Here is a 14778-nt window from a genome sequence, read left to right on the forward strand (position 1 = left end):
AAATAAAAAAACGTTAAAAAAATTAAAAAAAATGTTTATTTATTTACATTGAGAGAGAGAGAAAGAGGCAGAGAGAGAGGGAGAGAGAGAATCCCAACCAGGCTTTACATTGTCAGCTCAGAGCCTGATTTGTTTAGTTTCTGCTATATATAAGATATTGTGCCAGGTGCTAAAATTAAAAAACATATTCATGTGATATTTCCTCTGCCCTCAAGAGACACACACTCTGTAAAGAAGACAGACACAGCTAACATGCAGTACAAGTACATGCTTAAGCTGGGTAGACAGTCTAGCAACACAGGCAGGGTCAGATAACATCCTAAGGACATTAAATGGAAAGAGTTCTTAAAGGCAATTTTGTCAGAAGTGAATTTAGATTGAAGGAGAAGGAGAAGGAGAAGGAGAAGAAGGAGGAAGAGGAGGAGGAGGAAGGGGGGGGGAGGAGGAGGAGGAGGAGGAGGAGGAGAACAAGAGGAAGAACAAGAATAGAAGATAGGGAGAGTTGGACAGGAAGAGCAGAGTTAGGAAGTGAGAAATACTAATGTGTATGAGGGAGAGTCCAATAGTTCTGTGTGTCTGAAGCTTACACTTTTTGGAGGAAGAAGGAGAAGACGTCATGGTTTTATGCAGTGGTTACTCCTTTTGAAGCCTTTCCAACCTTAGTGGGCACCTCGGGAACTTGTTAAATGCATATTTCCAGAATACACTTCTAGTAATTATAGGGTGGGATCCAGAAAGCTCCATTGTGAACAAGATCCTCCCCCCACCCTGTCTTCACAGGCCATTTTGCTGCTGTTAGCCCATAGACCACAGACCAAATCTAAGATATGACTGGTCTGTAGCATCAAGATTCTCCTGGATAATGTCTCAGGTTCCTGAGATAAAGAGGTGTTTTGCATCTGTTAGTGAAATACAGATTGTTGCCTCTAAGCCCCCTTGTCTTTGGCAATAAAAACAGGGCATGCATGACCAATATAAAGTAGGCATAGTTCATTTATCTACTTTTATTTCTCTAAGGTCTGAAGAAAGTCTGTTATAAATAATTTGCGTTGGAGTGCTGACTCATTTCTGTGTTGCTTTAAGTAGAACGGACAAATTCAAAATAGCCAGTATGTTTTAAGACCTGTATGAAAGAGTCAAAAGTGCCTCAGCCTACATTCAGATAAATTCAGATAATGTTTAGTGTTCCACAGCAGGAGACGCTCTTTCATCTGAGAAGCGGCAGTTAGGTGCTCACAAGGGATTTGTGGATGGGAAGAGATGGCTTTGATCTCAGGGGTTTGGCTATAAGTGAAATTACAAAGTGAGTATTCCAACATTTGGTCTGAGAGATAGCCTTTCTGTGGAGCTGTGCATGATAAAATCTAGATACCACATCCAGGTTATCAAACACTGATGTTTCCATACTTCTCCCCACCCTACCTGGCTTTAGGGATATAAGTATGGGAAGTAATCACTGACTCTCTTCAACCTCAGAGAGGTTGGGTATTGTTTCAAAGAAAATAATGAGAAACATGTTGGGTCTGAATTTAGGATAAAAAGAGAAACCAGAAACACACAAATTAAAGGGCCAGGGTTAAAGAGAAACAGTCACAGCTCTGCACCTTCTTCCATTGCCCCTTTATCCCTTCTCTCAGACTCATCCCCCTCTCCCCCACCCCAACAGTGGGAGCAAAACCTTGCAGATTGTTAGTACTTCCATTTCCCTAGGGTAGCTCTCCAGGAGAATGGAATTTAATACTACATAAACATGTAATTAAAAGTGGGGTTTATTTTTAGATGTACACACATTCTCTCAATGAGAACCACAAATAAATTCTGATCTATGCCTTGGATTGTCACTCTCATTGCTCCCTCAAAAGAAGTCCCTCCAAAGAGAATGCAATATCTGTGAATGAGAAGGATTTCCTTTCATTTGAAGCTAACTGAGTTCAAGAGAAAAAACTCTTATACTCAAAGGGAAAGTTCATCAGGTATGTGGATTCAGCCTTTTCTCCCAAAAGTTCTCCAAGGACTTCCATCCCATCCTATTCACTGAAAGAATTCTCTCAGATAACCCGTTAGAGAGTAAGAATGAGAATAAGCCATAGTGATGCAGAAAGTTCTCCTCTGAGGGCAAGGAAGTTCTTGCTTGAGCAAACATTTTATGGTGCATTCTGAAATCGATGGAACAAAAACAGAAATGGTCTCTTTCCTTTTTTCCTTTCCTTTCCTTTCTTCTCCTTTCTTCTTCCTTCCTTCCTTCCTTCCTTCCTTCCTTCCTTCCTTCCTTCCTTCCTTCCTTCCTTCTGCTGCTTTCAAGCATGCACTGGCAAATCTCCATCTCCTTAAAAAAATGTTGGACAGATCCTCTAATATTCTCATCACTTTCAGTATTAAAAAACTTGGTCTAGCCCAATGGAAAATTCTTATCTTATTCTCTCCACCCATCCATCCAAGGTCCATCCTTGAGCAGTGGCCATAGAGGCTTGGAAGATGGGGAAAAGTGTGCTGATGGAGAATCAGAACTTGCTGATTCATTCCTCCATTCACTTCAGCACTTGGAATAGTCTCCCCCCTTGTCTTGACTCCTTCCTCTTCCTTTTAGGTTCTTTTCCTTGTGATGTGTCAAGGCTAGGACAGGACAGATTGTGCTGTCAGTCTTTCCTGGCTATGGCTGTTTTCCTCATTACCCCTGACTGTTCCCTGATGCCTTTATTTGTCAGATATGGAAAATATTTGTTCTCCATGAGAATAAATGAGTCCTTTGGAAAGACCAAGAGTGGGGAAGGTGGCTTCTCACTGCATAACTGCCTGATATAAGAGGAGCTCAACCTTTTCCAGTAACTTCCTTGCTCCTACCCCTGGCAGTATACCCTATGGTTTCAGGCTGTTGAGTTTCCTACAGTTGGTGGCCAAGCTTGGGTACCTTCTTTAGTATTCATTTAATGCATAGGAAATGCATATCACTGACTTGCCAAATTGTTTGAACTAGACAGCTTTCCTCGTCTTCAGTCTGTCAGCTTTCACCAGTTTTCCTCCTCTTGTTTGATCAGCACAGAAGACAGATCAGCAAGTACTACATTGTATAATCAGATATCCACCTGGGGATTCTTGTTTCTCATTCTCCCAGGCAACTCCATTCTCTATAAGGGATTCTTCTAAAGCCCTTCCCTTCAACTTGGATTGAGAAGAAAAAGACTAGCATCCTCCTTCCTATAGGGAGATAAATGAAAAACTGAACTTTTGATTTCAACAGTTTCAGATAGATTGACAGATAGATGGATAGATCTAGATCTTGATCTGCCTTGCTTTCTTTTTGCTGCTTATATAAATTGGGAGTGGGGTGCCTGAAGTTATGATTAAGAGAGATGAGTTAGTTAGAACACACTTAATTAGCCATGAAGGGGGTATCTGGACTTCAATTTATTATTATATTATTTTTTTTTATAGAATGGGTATTGAAATTTTTTTCTCCTTGGTTGGGCATCTAGGTGGCCAATTCCAAAGCTATAGAAAAATTTGCTTCTACACCTTGTTTGCCATACATTTTGCTCCTAATGTTTTTTCTTGTCAGGGAGGCTACAATGGCAATAATATTAAATATTATGAATCTTCACAAGGAAGAGGTGACTTCTCTTTCACTTAGTCTTCACTTGGTGTCTTAATTAAATCAACAGCTTTGAGCCAATAGCAACTCATCTGACTCTTCCAACGTATTTCATTAAATGTAATCCTCTTTATCTATAAAGCAGTCCAATGAATGTATTACATCCTAATTATATTCAAGAACATGACCATGTAATCCAGAAGGCCAATATTCTATTTCCATTTTTGTTGAGGGGATTGCTTTAGATCAAAGAAGCTATTGTTAGCTAGCTACGGCTCAGAGAGCAAGGGAGACACAATCCAGGTAAAAATGAGGAGAAATGCAGATAGTGTGTATGCATCAGAACCCTTCTGAGTCTCAGTGGAGAAATGACTATGAAGAAATTAATCAGTGAGCATAGGTGAATTGGGCAACAAATCATTTCTACAGAACTGAATAGGAACAAGGGAAGAAGCCCAGTTAGGGACTTATTGTAGCAATTTGGGCCAGAGATGATGGTTGCTGGGACCAGGATGTCAGCAGTGGAATAAGTAAGAACTAGATGAGTTTTGAATATATTTCAAAGGTACAGCTAACAGATTTTTCTGATGGATTGCGTATGGCTGTAATAGAAAGAAAGGAGTCAGAAATTACTCCAAGAAGTTTGGCTTAAATTACTGGAAGAATGGAGTGCTATTAATGATGATGGGGAAAGTCTGTGACAGTAGCAGGTTTGGAGTGACAGGGAGAGATCAGATCAGTTTTGGACAGGTTAAGTTTGAGATGCCTATTAAACATCTACGTGGAGATGTTGAGTAGGAAGTTGAATATATGAGTCTGGACTTCAGGGCAAAGAACTAGGCTGGTGATGTAAATTTGAGAGACATCAGCACATAGATATTATTTAAAGTTAGAGACTGGTTGACAGTTACCCATAGAGTGAATGGAAATAGAGAGGGGAAAATATTCAAGACCTAGCTCTGGAAAAAACAGAGATCATCAGGATGAGGAGAAACCAGGAGGAGAGACTAAAAGGAGCCTGAGTAGTATATTTAATAAAATGAAACTCAAAAAGTATATACATTTTAGATTGTCTAACTTATTTTACCATGAACAGTTAAATAATTATAACTTTAAAGTATTAAGAAACATCTGATTTTAAAAAGTAAATGGTTATGTACTTCAGATTTTATAACAAAATAATGAATACATTTTAACCCAACTCTCATTTTTGGTCTGTAAATAAATCCTTCTCATCTTTCAGTCTACCTGAGTTGAGTTCAGTAGCTTTAAAAAATGACATTCACCAATGAATAATAAATCCTCATACTCAGGAACAGTTTCCTTCTATGACTGCAACAAAGATAGGAGACTTAATTTATGTCCAACTGTCTTGATTTTTAAAACAGGAAACTCTAGATGACATAGTGTTCACTGCTTGACACCTAGAAAGAGAACTTTCTTGTTTTATTCTGTCTTATGGCATGGTATCTTTTTCAAGTTCTTTTGGGATTTGTTGGCTGGTTTATTACTGGCAAATACAGAAGCAGGCATTCATAAAGTAGAAATGCGACCCAGAGAATAGCTTGAAAAGATATGCCAAAAACTTGATCGTTCTCCTCTTTTATTTTTTTAAACTCATGCATAATTTCTTATAATGAGATATAATGCATTTACCAACCTTCCAAGGAGATAGAATCTCAACTGAAACTATTAGAACAGGCTGAACTTTCTTGGGGACACAGTAGAGTGGAATGAGTAGATCTCGTGTTAGTCTAAGGGTTGAATGTGGAGGAGAGGGACTAAATACATGGAAGCAAGGGCATGGGGCTGAGACAGGGAAAATAGGAAGGGGGAGACAACAGCTTAGTGATGATAGGACTGTATGTAAGCATGAGAGAGAGAGAGATAGGATGATGATGGTGATGATAATTATGAATTCAATGACAATGATGATTATGAAGATGATTTTTACATGTAACAGTTACCTTGAATGGGAGGATGGGGGAAGAGACAGCTCAAGAAGGTATTTGGGAAGCTTTCTATTTACTGTACTGCATAAAACTTTCATATCTTAACTCTTAAAGAAAAACAAAGCAAACATGTCTGTTTTTTATTAATGCTTCCTGAATAACTAGGACAGTTCCTGAGTCTCCTTGAATCAAATCATACCACATAATTGAGCCATACCAGCAGCTAAACTATTAGAAAAAATATATATAGTGCCAAATGATGAAAGATAATCGCGCTGAGAAGAATATCAATGCAAAGTCAGAAGGAGATTATAGAGACTACTCTAGATTGAAATGGCAATCCAGGAGAGACTGCTTAGTTCAGAATAGGGTGTTCCAGCCTAGACTCTGGTTGATGATCACATTTGAGCAGTGTTACACAAATTCACAAAAAGGAGGTACTCAAAAGACTTTTTCATGATATCACTATCTGGAAAATGGTTCTTAGGTAAGTCCAAAGGACACCCAATTTTTTGAGACACCGGAGTGCTTTCTCAAAATGGAGAGGTTGGTATATGTCTCCTGACCTGCTCCATTGACCTTGCATACTCCCAAAGGATTGATTGCTACTGCTGGATCTCAAATTAAAGTGACCTTGGTAATCACTAGTTCAAGCCATTTCCCTCTTGGAAAATGCCCTTTTCTAATGTGCATGAAGGAAATGTCAGGACTAATGGGAACACCGTCATCAGTTGTCAATGATATCATTCTTGTGTTATTCATTATTGTTATTATTGATGTTAAAAAGAGAAATGCTTATTTGTAACCATGTCTCTATAAAAAGTGAGAAATCACACCTCCCTCTTAGGAGGGCAGTGTGTTCTATTTAGCCCATCTAATTTGTTTCTGTTATTGCCTTGCTCCTGTAAGCATTTGAGGTTATGACTCCTGATCTATAGCACTGGGTATTAGGTACTATTTGTGAACTCAGATCCATCAAAACCTCCATCTAATGGCAGTCAGCCTCACCACCCTAGAGGACATGAATATCCAAATGAATTTGAGCTGCATTCAAATGCTGGAACGTCATATGCTGGGTACATGGTAACCTCATATAAACAGTTAAAAGTAAGACTTCCACTAGGAAATGGTATGAACAGATGGGAGGATCAGAAGCACGTGTAACAAGTTCATGTCAGAGTTGATTTATAGCCAGTTTACCAAGTGAGCATATATTTAAACCGCACTACAAAGAGACTTATGAATCTGGTGAAGCAAATCAAAGCTAAGAAAAAAATAAGTTAATTATGGCTATACTTTAGAAGTATGAACTCAGACTAATAGAGTTTAACCTAAAAATGGTAAAGATAGACAATGAGGAAAGAAGGCCAAATAATGAGCTCAGATCATTTAAGGTATGGAAAATATATGTCTTAGCCTTTTAGAGCTGGCATTTGGACAGGCAGATTATGGTGGTCAGAGACTAGTGAGTTTCCCAAAGTCCAACAAAGGAAACCTCTCTGAGTCAAATATTATACCTTGAATTGTGCCTTGTGTATAGCAGTGTTCATTATAAGGAACATTCCAGAAACTAGTAACGTGATTTTACTGAGAAAAAGACTCTCCTGCTTGGTACTATGAAGGAAATCTAGTTGCATATTATTCCCTTGAGAAAAACAATTAAGTGAAAGCAACATCTTACCCATATTTCAGAAGATACATTCATACGCACAGGTGAAGAGAGAAATAAACCCAAATACAGTAATAGAGTGCTCCTTTCCCCCATTTTCCAAATTTCCAAGCACCTAGGCTTGTAGAAGAGACTTTGAAGTAAATGTGGTGAGTCTCACAATGCCCTCAGAGGCCCCTGAGAAAAATTCTGATCATATTAGGAGAAAGAAAAAGGGTGTGGAAAGAAGAAAACCCAAGGGAAAAATATTCTAAAGAGAAAACTGAACTTCCTGAGGGCTGAATTTTAGTGAGGAGACTCACAGGTGCCCAACAGGGGTTTGGGCTGTGCAGAAAAAAAATGAATGTGAGGGCAGAGGGGTCTTGAGGGGACCACAGGGCAAAAGAGGGAGGGTGTTTATGTAGCTGCTCTGAGGGGAAACTTTGGTGAAGACAGAAGAGGAGGATTTTTAGGAAGCTTTCATGGCATCTCGTGAAAATCCCTATGGCAGCCCGTTAAAGTAGACCTATGATAATCGTCTACACTATTCATGGGCTGTAGGTAGATCTTTGAAGGAGACACCATGCAGAGACTGGCCCTAGATACAGCCAGTTATATTCAGGCTACAGTCTCAACGTATAAGTGAAGAAGTCATTGATCGTCACTAAACTGAGTTAGGCGAACATTTTGTAGAATTCAAAGTGATTTTGAATCAATGCTGATTACAATAATTAATGTGTTTTGTTTTCCATTAGCAAAACTGAAAGATCATAAAGCTTTAGAATGTCTTTAATCTCTCTTTCTCATGAGGGAATTTCGTCAACCCATTCTAGAGAAAAAGATTCAAATTTCCACAAAGATAGCCTAAATCTATCCTTAGTTAATGCATCAGTGGTGAACTTCGGGTCAGTGAATAAAATGTATAACCCAATTCTGTTCCACAATTGTATTTAAGCTCCCTGAAATGAATCCAAGTTCAGCTGTGGGATCATAGAACTGCAACAAATTATGATCTCATGTCTCTCTTTCCTCTCACTAATCCCTATTCAAGGACTAGGACTGATAAAACATTTCCTTTCACTTTTTTCAACAATTTTCCACAGTTTTAGAGTTGAAGACTGGTTGTCATGGATTACTAATTTGCCAAATGCCTAAACTTCTAGATAATTGCAATAGACGGTGTTGGGGGCGGGGGACAGCGGTGGTAGTGGAGGGAGAGGGCAATCTTTAAAGAGGTTGAAACTCTGGGTTTTATTATCAAAACATTTTATACTGACTTCCTTTGCTCTATAAATTCTGATTGAAACAAGCAACTTCCTACTTCCTAATTTTAACACATAGCAATCCAAACATTTTAAGCAACTTTCAACAATGCATTTAATTTTGGAATGTTCTGAGAGAATAAAATGTAAAGAATTATTTGTATTTATCAAAACATACACAAGTATGTATTTGACCTATATAAAATATTTAATATGATGACAAAAAAGTTTCAGCTAAAATAGCAAGCATATATTGAAGGCTGTGATCATGCCCCAAAAGATAAATTGCAATAAATAATAAGCAAAACTTCTCTGTCAAAATACAGGTCTAAAGGACAAAGAAGTTGGGCAGAGAGGGCTCCCAGACATAGTTTTTTGCATCAGTGGGAGCGGCTGAGTGGTAGAACCACCACCACGATGAAAACACATTAGGAGAGAAAAAGAATGAGCTTTCCTCGGCTAGTCTCAGGCTTTGGTTGTTCACAGCTAAGTGGAATTGAGGCAAAACTAAAACTAAAGGAAATCTTTACAAACCTCAGAGTCTCAGAAATTACACCCACCAGAGTTAGTTATACAGGAGTTGACAGCAGTCTGCTTTATTGGGTGGAAACTGCCTCACAACGTGGCCTGGGATATGGCAGGTAACCTGGCCCAGTGCCACGGTAAGATCGCTTTTAGCCCACTCTGACTCTACCTTCTCTGTCTCCAACTTGATTGTTAGTCATGTTCCCACTGTGGGATAAAATCCAGAAACTGGCAAAGTGAGCCAAGTGTCTGTAATTTCACTCATACACACAGAAAAAAAAATACTCTCCTTCGGGAATTCCACAAAGCTCTTTTTAGGATGTCACAAGGGCCTCCTGGCCTGTGCCAAATTAGAGTTCAGAATATTTGTTTCACTCATGTTTAAAGGTTAAATACCATTCATTTTTCACAGTGAAAAATCTCGCTAAAATTGTTCTCTCAAATGAAACAGTGATTCATAAAAAGATTTGTTGGTGTCAAGCTCATTATTTTTACTCCCCGTTCAGCTAGGAAGCAAGTAGCTTCTCAACCAACACCCAAGTGAGGCAGATGAGGCTCTAACCAGACTCAACAGTTACCCAGAGGTGGTCTCTGTTTCTGTCCACTGGCCTGTATACAACTCCTAGGGCAGAGAAGGGAGAGGCTCTGATCATATCACTTCTGAGCTGAAGTGGCTTCCCTCTGGCCACAGGATAATTTTAATCCATCCAGGATTGTTTGCAAAGCCTGGCACGCTTGGCACCCCTCTTATTATCATCAAACCCTGAGCCTCTATCCTCCACTCCAGTACATTGAATCAGTGGCATTCCTTCGGCCTGAACCCATTTTTTTCTTCCATCTCCTACTTTTCCTTCAAATACTAGTGTAGGCTTTTCTGACTGATTCCTCAAGTTTGGATCAGCAACTGTTCAGGAATGAATGTGCTCAAGGGCAAAGTATAATGGGAAAAAATGAACATTACTTTCTGTTTTTCTTTTTTTATTTCAGCCTTTTATTGGGCAATCCTGTCATGTTGTTTGAAAACACAATAGCACAATCATAACCATCGCGAAGGTAGCCCTGACTAAACTCATAACCTTTGAGGTTTGGAAAAGAACCGTGAAGTCATCTAGTTCAGTCCCTAATATTACAAATGAGAAAGTGATTAGAAGAGGAAGGCGGTGCAAAGTGAAGGGGCTAATAGGAAAGCATAATCGCGTGGTCTGGAGTAGTTCATCACGAGACATTATGAAAATGTTCAACTCAATGAATGGCAGCATTTGTAGGTAATGGCTGTATTAGTCAATGAAGTCTGCTATACTTCTGAAAATTATACATAAAATATTCTCAATTTAACAGCCAGAAATTGAAAAAGAAAAAAAATAAAGGTTTCATTGTCAGTTTGGACACACGTAAGAAGAAAAATTGGGAGAGCAAGAAAAAGAAGTAATTATTTAAAAATTATCACCTAATCATTACATGGTGATCTGCAAAAAAGTGTTTCCTGGCTCTAGTTTATCTGTTCCTTAGTAAAAGTTCTTCTATATCATTTTTTAAAAATATTTATTTATTTATATATGAGAGTGTGAGCGGGGGAGGGGGAGAGAGAGAGAGAGAGCGAGCGAGAGAGAGAGAGAGAGAGAGAGAGAATTCCAAGCAGACTGCACTCTCAGCACAGAACTGGACATGGGGCTTGATCTCACAACTGTGAGATCATGATCTGAGCTGACATCAAGAGTCGGACACTCAATGGACTGAGCCACCCAGGTGTCCCCTTCTACATCTTTTTAAATAAAACAGATATGTAACCTTTGGTACTAGAGTGGAAGGAGAAAAGAAGAATGTTAATCCCAATGTGACAATTCTAAATGAAGCTCCACACCTCATATACACAACCTATAGATTCTAAATCGACACACTACAGGGGTGCCTAGATGGCTCAGTCAGTTAAGCATCCGACTTTGACCTAGGTCATGATCTTGTGGTTTGTGAGTTCCAGCCCCGTGACGGGCTCTGTGCTGACAGCTCGGAGCCTGGAGCCTGCCTCAGATTCTGTGTCTTCTCTCTCTGCTCCTCCCCTGTTCATGTTCTGTCTCTCTGTCTCTCAAAAATATATAAATGTAAAAAAAAATTTTTTTAATAAATAATTTGACACACTATGCTGGGTATATTTTATTTTTAAGTAGGATCATCTTTCCTTCTTGTCAATATAATTAGTGACTTTAGATAAGTGTATATATTCAAAGATGTAAACTTTCAAACGTTGCATACACACACGCATACATTACGCACATACATTCCTCTGCATTTTCTTGACTATATCTTATTGAGTAAATCAAAATTGAAAAAACATGTTTAGTGAACTATGCTGACAAAAAGTACACATTTTAAATAATGGCTGCTTTAGCATAAATTTATTTATTGCAAATAATAATTGTTAACACATTTTTGAAGATTCAATATCGATACCATAAATAGTTAAAATACCAAGAAAAAAGATGACTAGAAAGTGTACTAAACTGTAACTCTGAAGTACCCTAAAGAGAATTTGCACATGCAACGAATATTTACCATTTATTAATGTATACCTTTTATTAAGAGTTCTTTTTAAAGGGGACTTTTTAAAAGGTTTCTAAGCAATTATTTTAACATGAAAAACTAAAAGTGTAATTTGTTTAACACATATACCTAATGTATATATGCATATATGGTTAAATACAGTCTCCAGTGCACAATGATGATGGTATAATAGAAGAAGATAGGATTCAGTAGGAAGAGAGGGAAAGATTAGGGCCTGAGGTCCCTGGTTGGGGAAAAACACCTATTTTGCAACAATGTTGGGAGTATCTGACCACAGCAAACCCCCCCCCAGGCCTAAGGTTCTTCTTAAGAACATAACAGACCCCACCTACTTCCTCTCGGGTTTCTCTCAGGAATTTGACAAAAGACCGAAGTATGGCCATAGACCACCCCTCATACAATGGACAACCCAGCACCTAGAGCTATCAAGCCAATAAGGTAGAACCTGAGGAGGAACAAGGGGGAAGGAGGGAGTGGGTGCTGACCAGAACCTTCTACAACAGGGACTCTTGCCTATAGTCACAGGCATTCACTTTCTAATGTTCTGTCTCTGTAAAGAGAGCTTTTCTACTCTTCTTCCTCTCTGATCTTACATTCTAAAGAATTTTGGCCTGCTGCTCATTTTTTGTTCACCTCTTCATTCTTCAAAGTGGCGAGACAACGAGTCCCGGGTATTGTGGTAAAAAATCCTGCAACGATGGGGTTATAATTTTCACTGACCATTGCACTTACCTCCACATCTTGGAATTGGTCCACTCCACATTACTTTTCCATCCATAAGAATACACGTAATTGTCTCTGTTCCCTGGGTTTTAATAAATCCTTCTTCACAAATAACTGAAATCGAACTTCCTAATTGAAAGTTGTCCCCAAACCGCCGTGCATTGATTGGTATTCCAGGATCAGGACATTCATTATGCCCAAATGCTGGAGAAGAGGAGACAAACAAAAACACACAAACAAGCAGTATGAGAGGGACCCTTGTGTATGTGGAGTGAGAAAAACTGACTTTTGAAAAGATTATGTTTATATCTAGATAAGCCTTTATTTTTTAAAAAAGAAAAAAAAAAATGAGAGCCTCTCCTTTGACCCTGTTTGCCTGTGACGTATATCCATGATGTAAATAGGTATGATTGTTTTAAAATATGAATTATAATCTAAGATTACATTTCAAAACAGAATTGTTTCTGCTTACTTCTGGAGATCACTGGGGTTTACGGTATGTAAAATTTTCAGTATAAACCGGTCAGAATTCCAGTTATTGTGAATACAAAGCACGTTGACCACATCTCACTGCAAACTTTCGTGATGTTACTCTTTGGAATGGAGAAATAGTCTTGTGAGGCTATAGTGAAATGTTCCAATCTGGTATGAAAGTCTTAAAATTTCTTTCTAATTTTCCATTTGTCATCTATTTTCTGCCATCTAGGAAAAGGGAAGGGAGCTAACTCTTATAATTACTATGTTGTAGCCACTGCTATAAGGAGCTTTGGAAATGTCATTATCTCATTTAACATTTAGAACTTTAAAGAGTAATGTGAGATTCAGCAACAGATAAGTATTTGCCTCAGGTCAGAGAGATAGGAATGAAATGTATCCCTTTGTATGGCTTCTAATTTTTTTCTCAACAACATATTGTATCTTGGGTTATTTGTTTCATGTCTCAAGAGAATGTGAGTTCTTTAAAAAAAAATTTTTTTTAATCTTTATTTATTTTTGAGAGAGAGAGAGACAGAGTGCAAGTGGGGGAGGAAGAGAGAGAGGGAGACACAGAATCTGAAGCAGGCTTCAGGCTCTGAGCTGTCAGCACAGAGCCTGACACTGGGCTCGAACTCACAAACTGTAAGATCATGACCTGAGCTGAAGTCCGATGCTTAACCTACTGAACCACCCAGGCGCCCCAAGAAAATGTGAGTTCTTGAATTCAGAGCCACTTTATTTTATTTTGTGTCTCCCAGGATATATTTAGGCAAGTCTTAGCAAGTCAGCAGCAGTGTAGGGACAATATGCTTACATATTAATATGCTTGAATTTCTGTAGATTATAGATTAAATGAGCCCTCCAAATTTCTCATTTTATTCATCTGTATGACTAAACATGCACCATAAATGTTTAAATTAGCACAATACAAATGGAAGAATATTTAAAATAGCAAAATCTAAATGTGTAAAAAATAGTTTGTGAGGTATTTACATTATTATATTCATGCTATACATAAGTACATGCAGTTATTTTAAATTTTCTCATTAATCATTACTTTGATATTGTTCATAAATTATATAATTTTGATTTACCATTCTCCTCATTTTTAAGTTAAATGGTATGGAAGAATATTAAGGTAAATTCTAAAATATGGACAATATATTTTTGTAGATGCACTTATTTCTAATTATTGGTTTTTGTTGTGATTCTAAAAGACCCAAAAACCATAAAAAGAGGTTAGAGTAGAAGAGAGCCAAAGGATAAGAGACTCTTAAAAACTGAGAATAAACTGAGGGTTGATGGGGGGGTGGGAGGGAGGGGAGGGTGGGTGATGGGCATTGAGGAGGGCACCTTTTGGGAAGAGCACTGGGTGTTGTATGGAAACCAATTTGACAATAACTTCATATATTGAAAAATAAATAAATAAATAAAATAGAAAACTAAAAAAACAAAAAAAAACAAAAAAACAAAACAAAACAAAAACCGCAATTGATTAAGCCTCATTGTTCCTATATATAATGCCTGATAGTTTTTTTTTTCAGAAAAAAAATAACTTCAGTAGAAAACATTAAATATAAGAATTTTCATATGATCAATTAAATTATTTACTAGAGAAATAGAACAAGAAACAAGGAGGCATATTTCCATAATTCCCTGAAGGTACCATAAACATTAAAGTTAAAAATAATGTGCCTTGAAGACAAAATAAAAATTATAAATAAATAGAGAAGTGTGTGTGTATATATATGTGTGTGTGTGTGTGTGTGTGTGTGTGTATATATATATATATATATATATATATATATATCTTTATACATATGAAATATTTTTAAAAGGACTTTCAGATAAAGCAACTCTTTTATACAGCAGTCTGTATGACACATGTCACAGCTAATTTAACTTTAATGATATACAATTACATGTTGACAATTTCACCACTAGTGACACTTGGAAAAGGCAATAACTGCTTTCTGTTACTAATTGCCAAAACTCAGCACTGATTGTCAGGGTTAGGGATGTGATTCTTTTTTTTTTTTTTTT

The 14778-nt window shown here is 37.7% G+C and overlaps 1 protein-coding gene across 3 annotated transcripts in view; it reads right to left on the reverse strand.

Moving 5' to 3' along the window:
• The window catches only part of CSMD3 (CUB and Sushi multiple domains 3), a 1240952-nt gene that overhangs the window by 422999 nt on the left and 803175 nt on the right, over positions 1 to 14778 (reverse strand). For all 3 annotated transcript variants that reach the window (XM_042923788.1, XM_042923787.1, XM_042923786.1), the window contains one exon: positions 12268 to 12462. In XM_042923788.1, coding sequence (XP_042779722.1) covers positions 12268 to 12462 — 195 coding nt within the window. The remainder of the gene's footprint in view (positions 1 to 12267; positions 12463 to 14778) is intronic.

The sequence above is a fragment of the Panthera leo genome, chromosome F2 (assembly GCF_018350215.1).
Source record: "Panthera leo isolate Ple1 chromosome F2, P.leo_Ple1_pat1.1, whole genome shotgun sequence".
NCBI lineage: Eukaryota > Metazoa > Chordata > Mammalia > Carnivora > Felidae > Panthera > Panthera leo.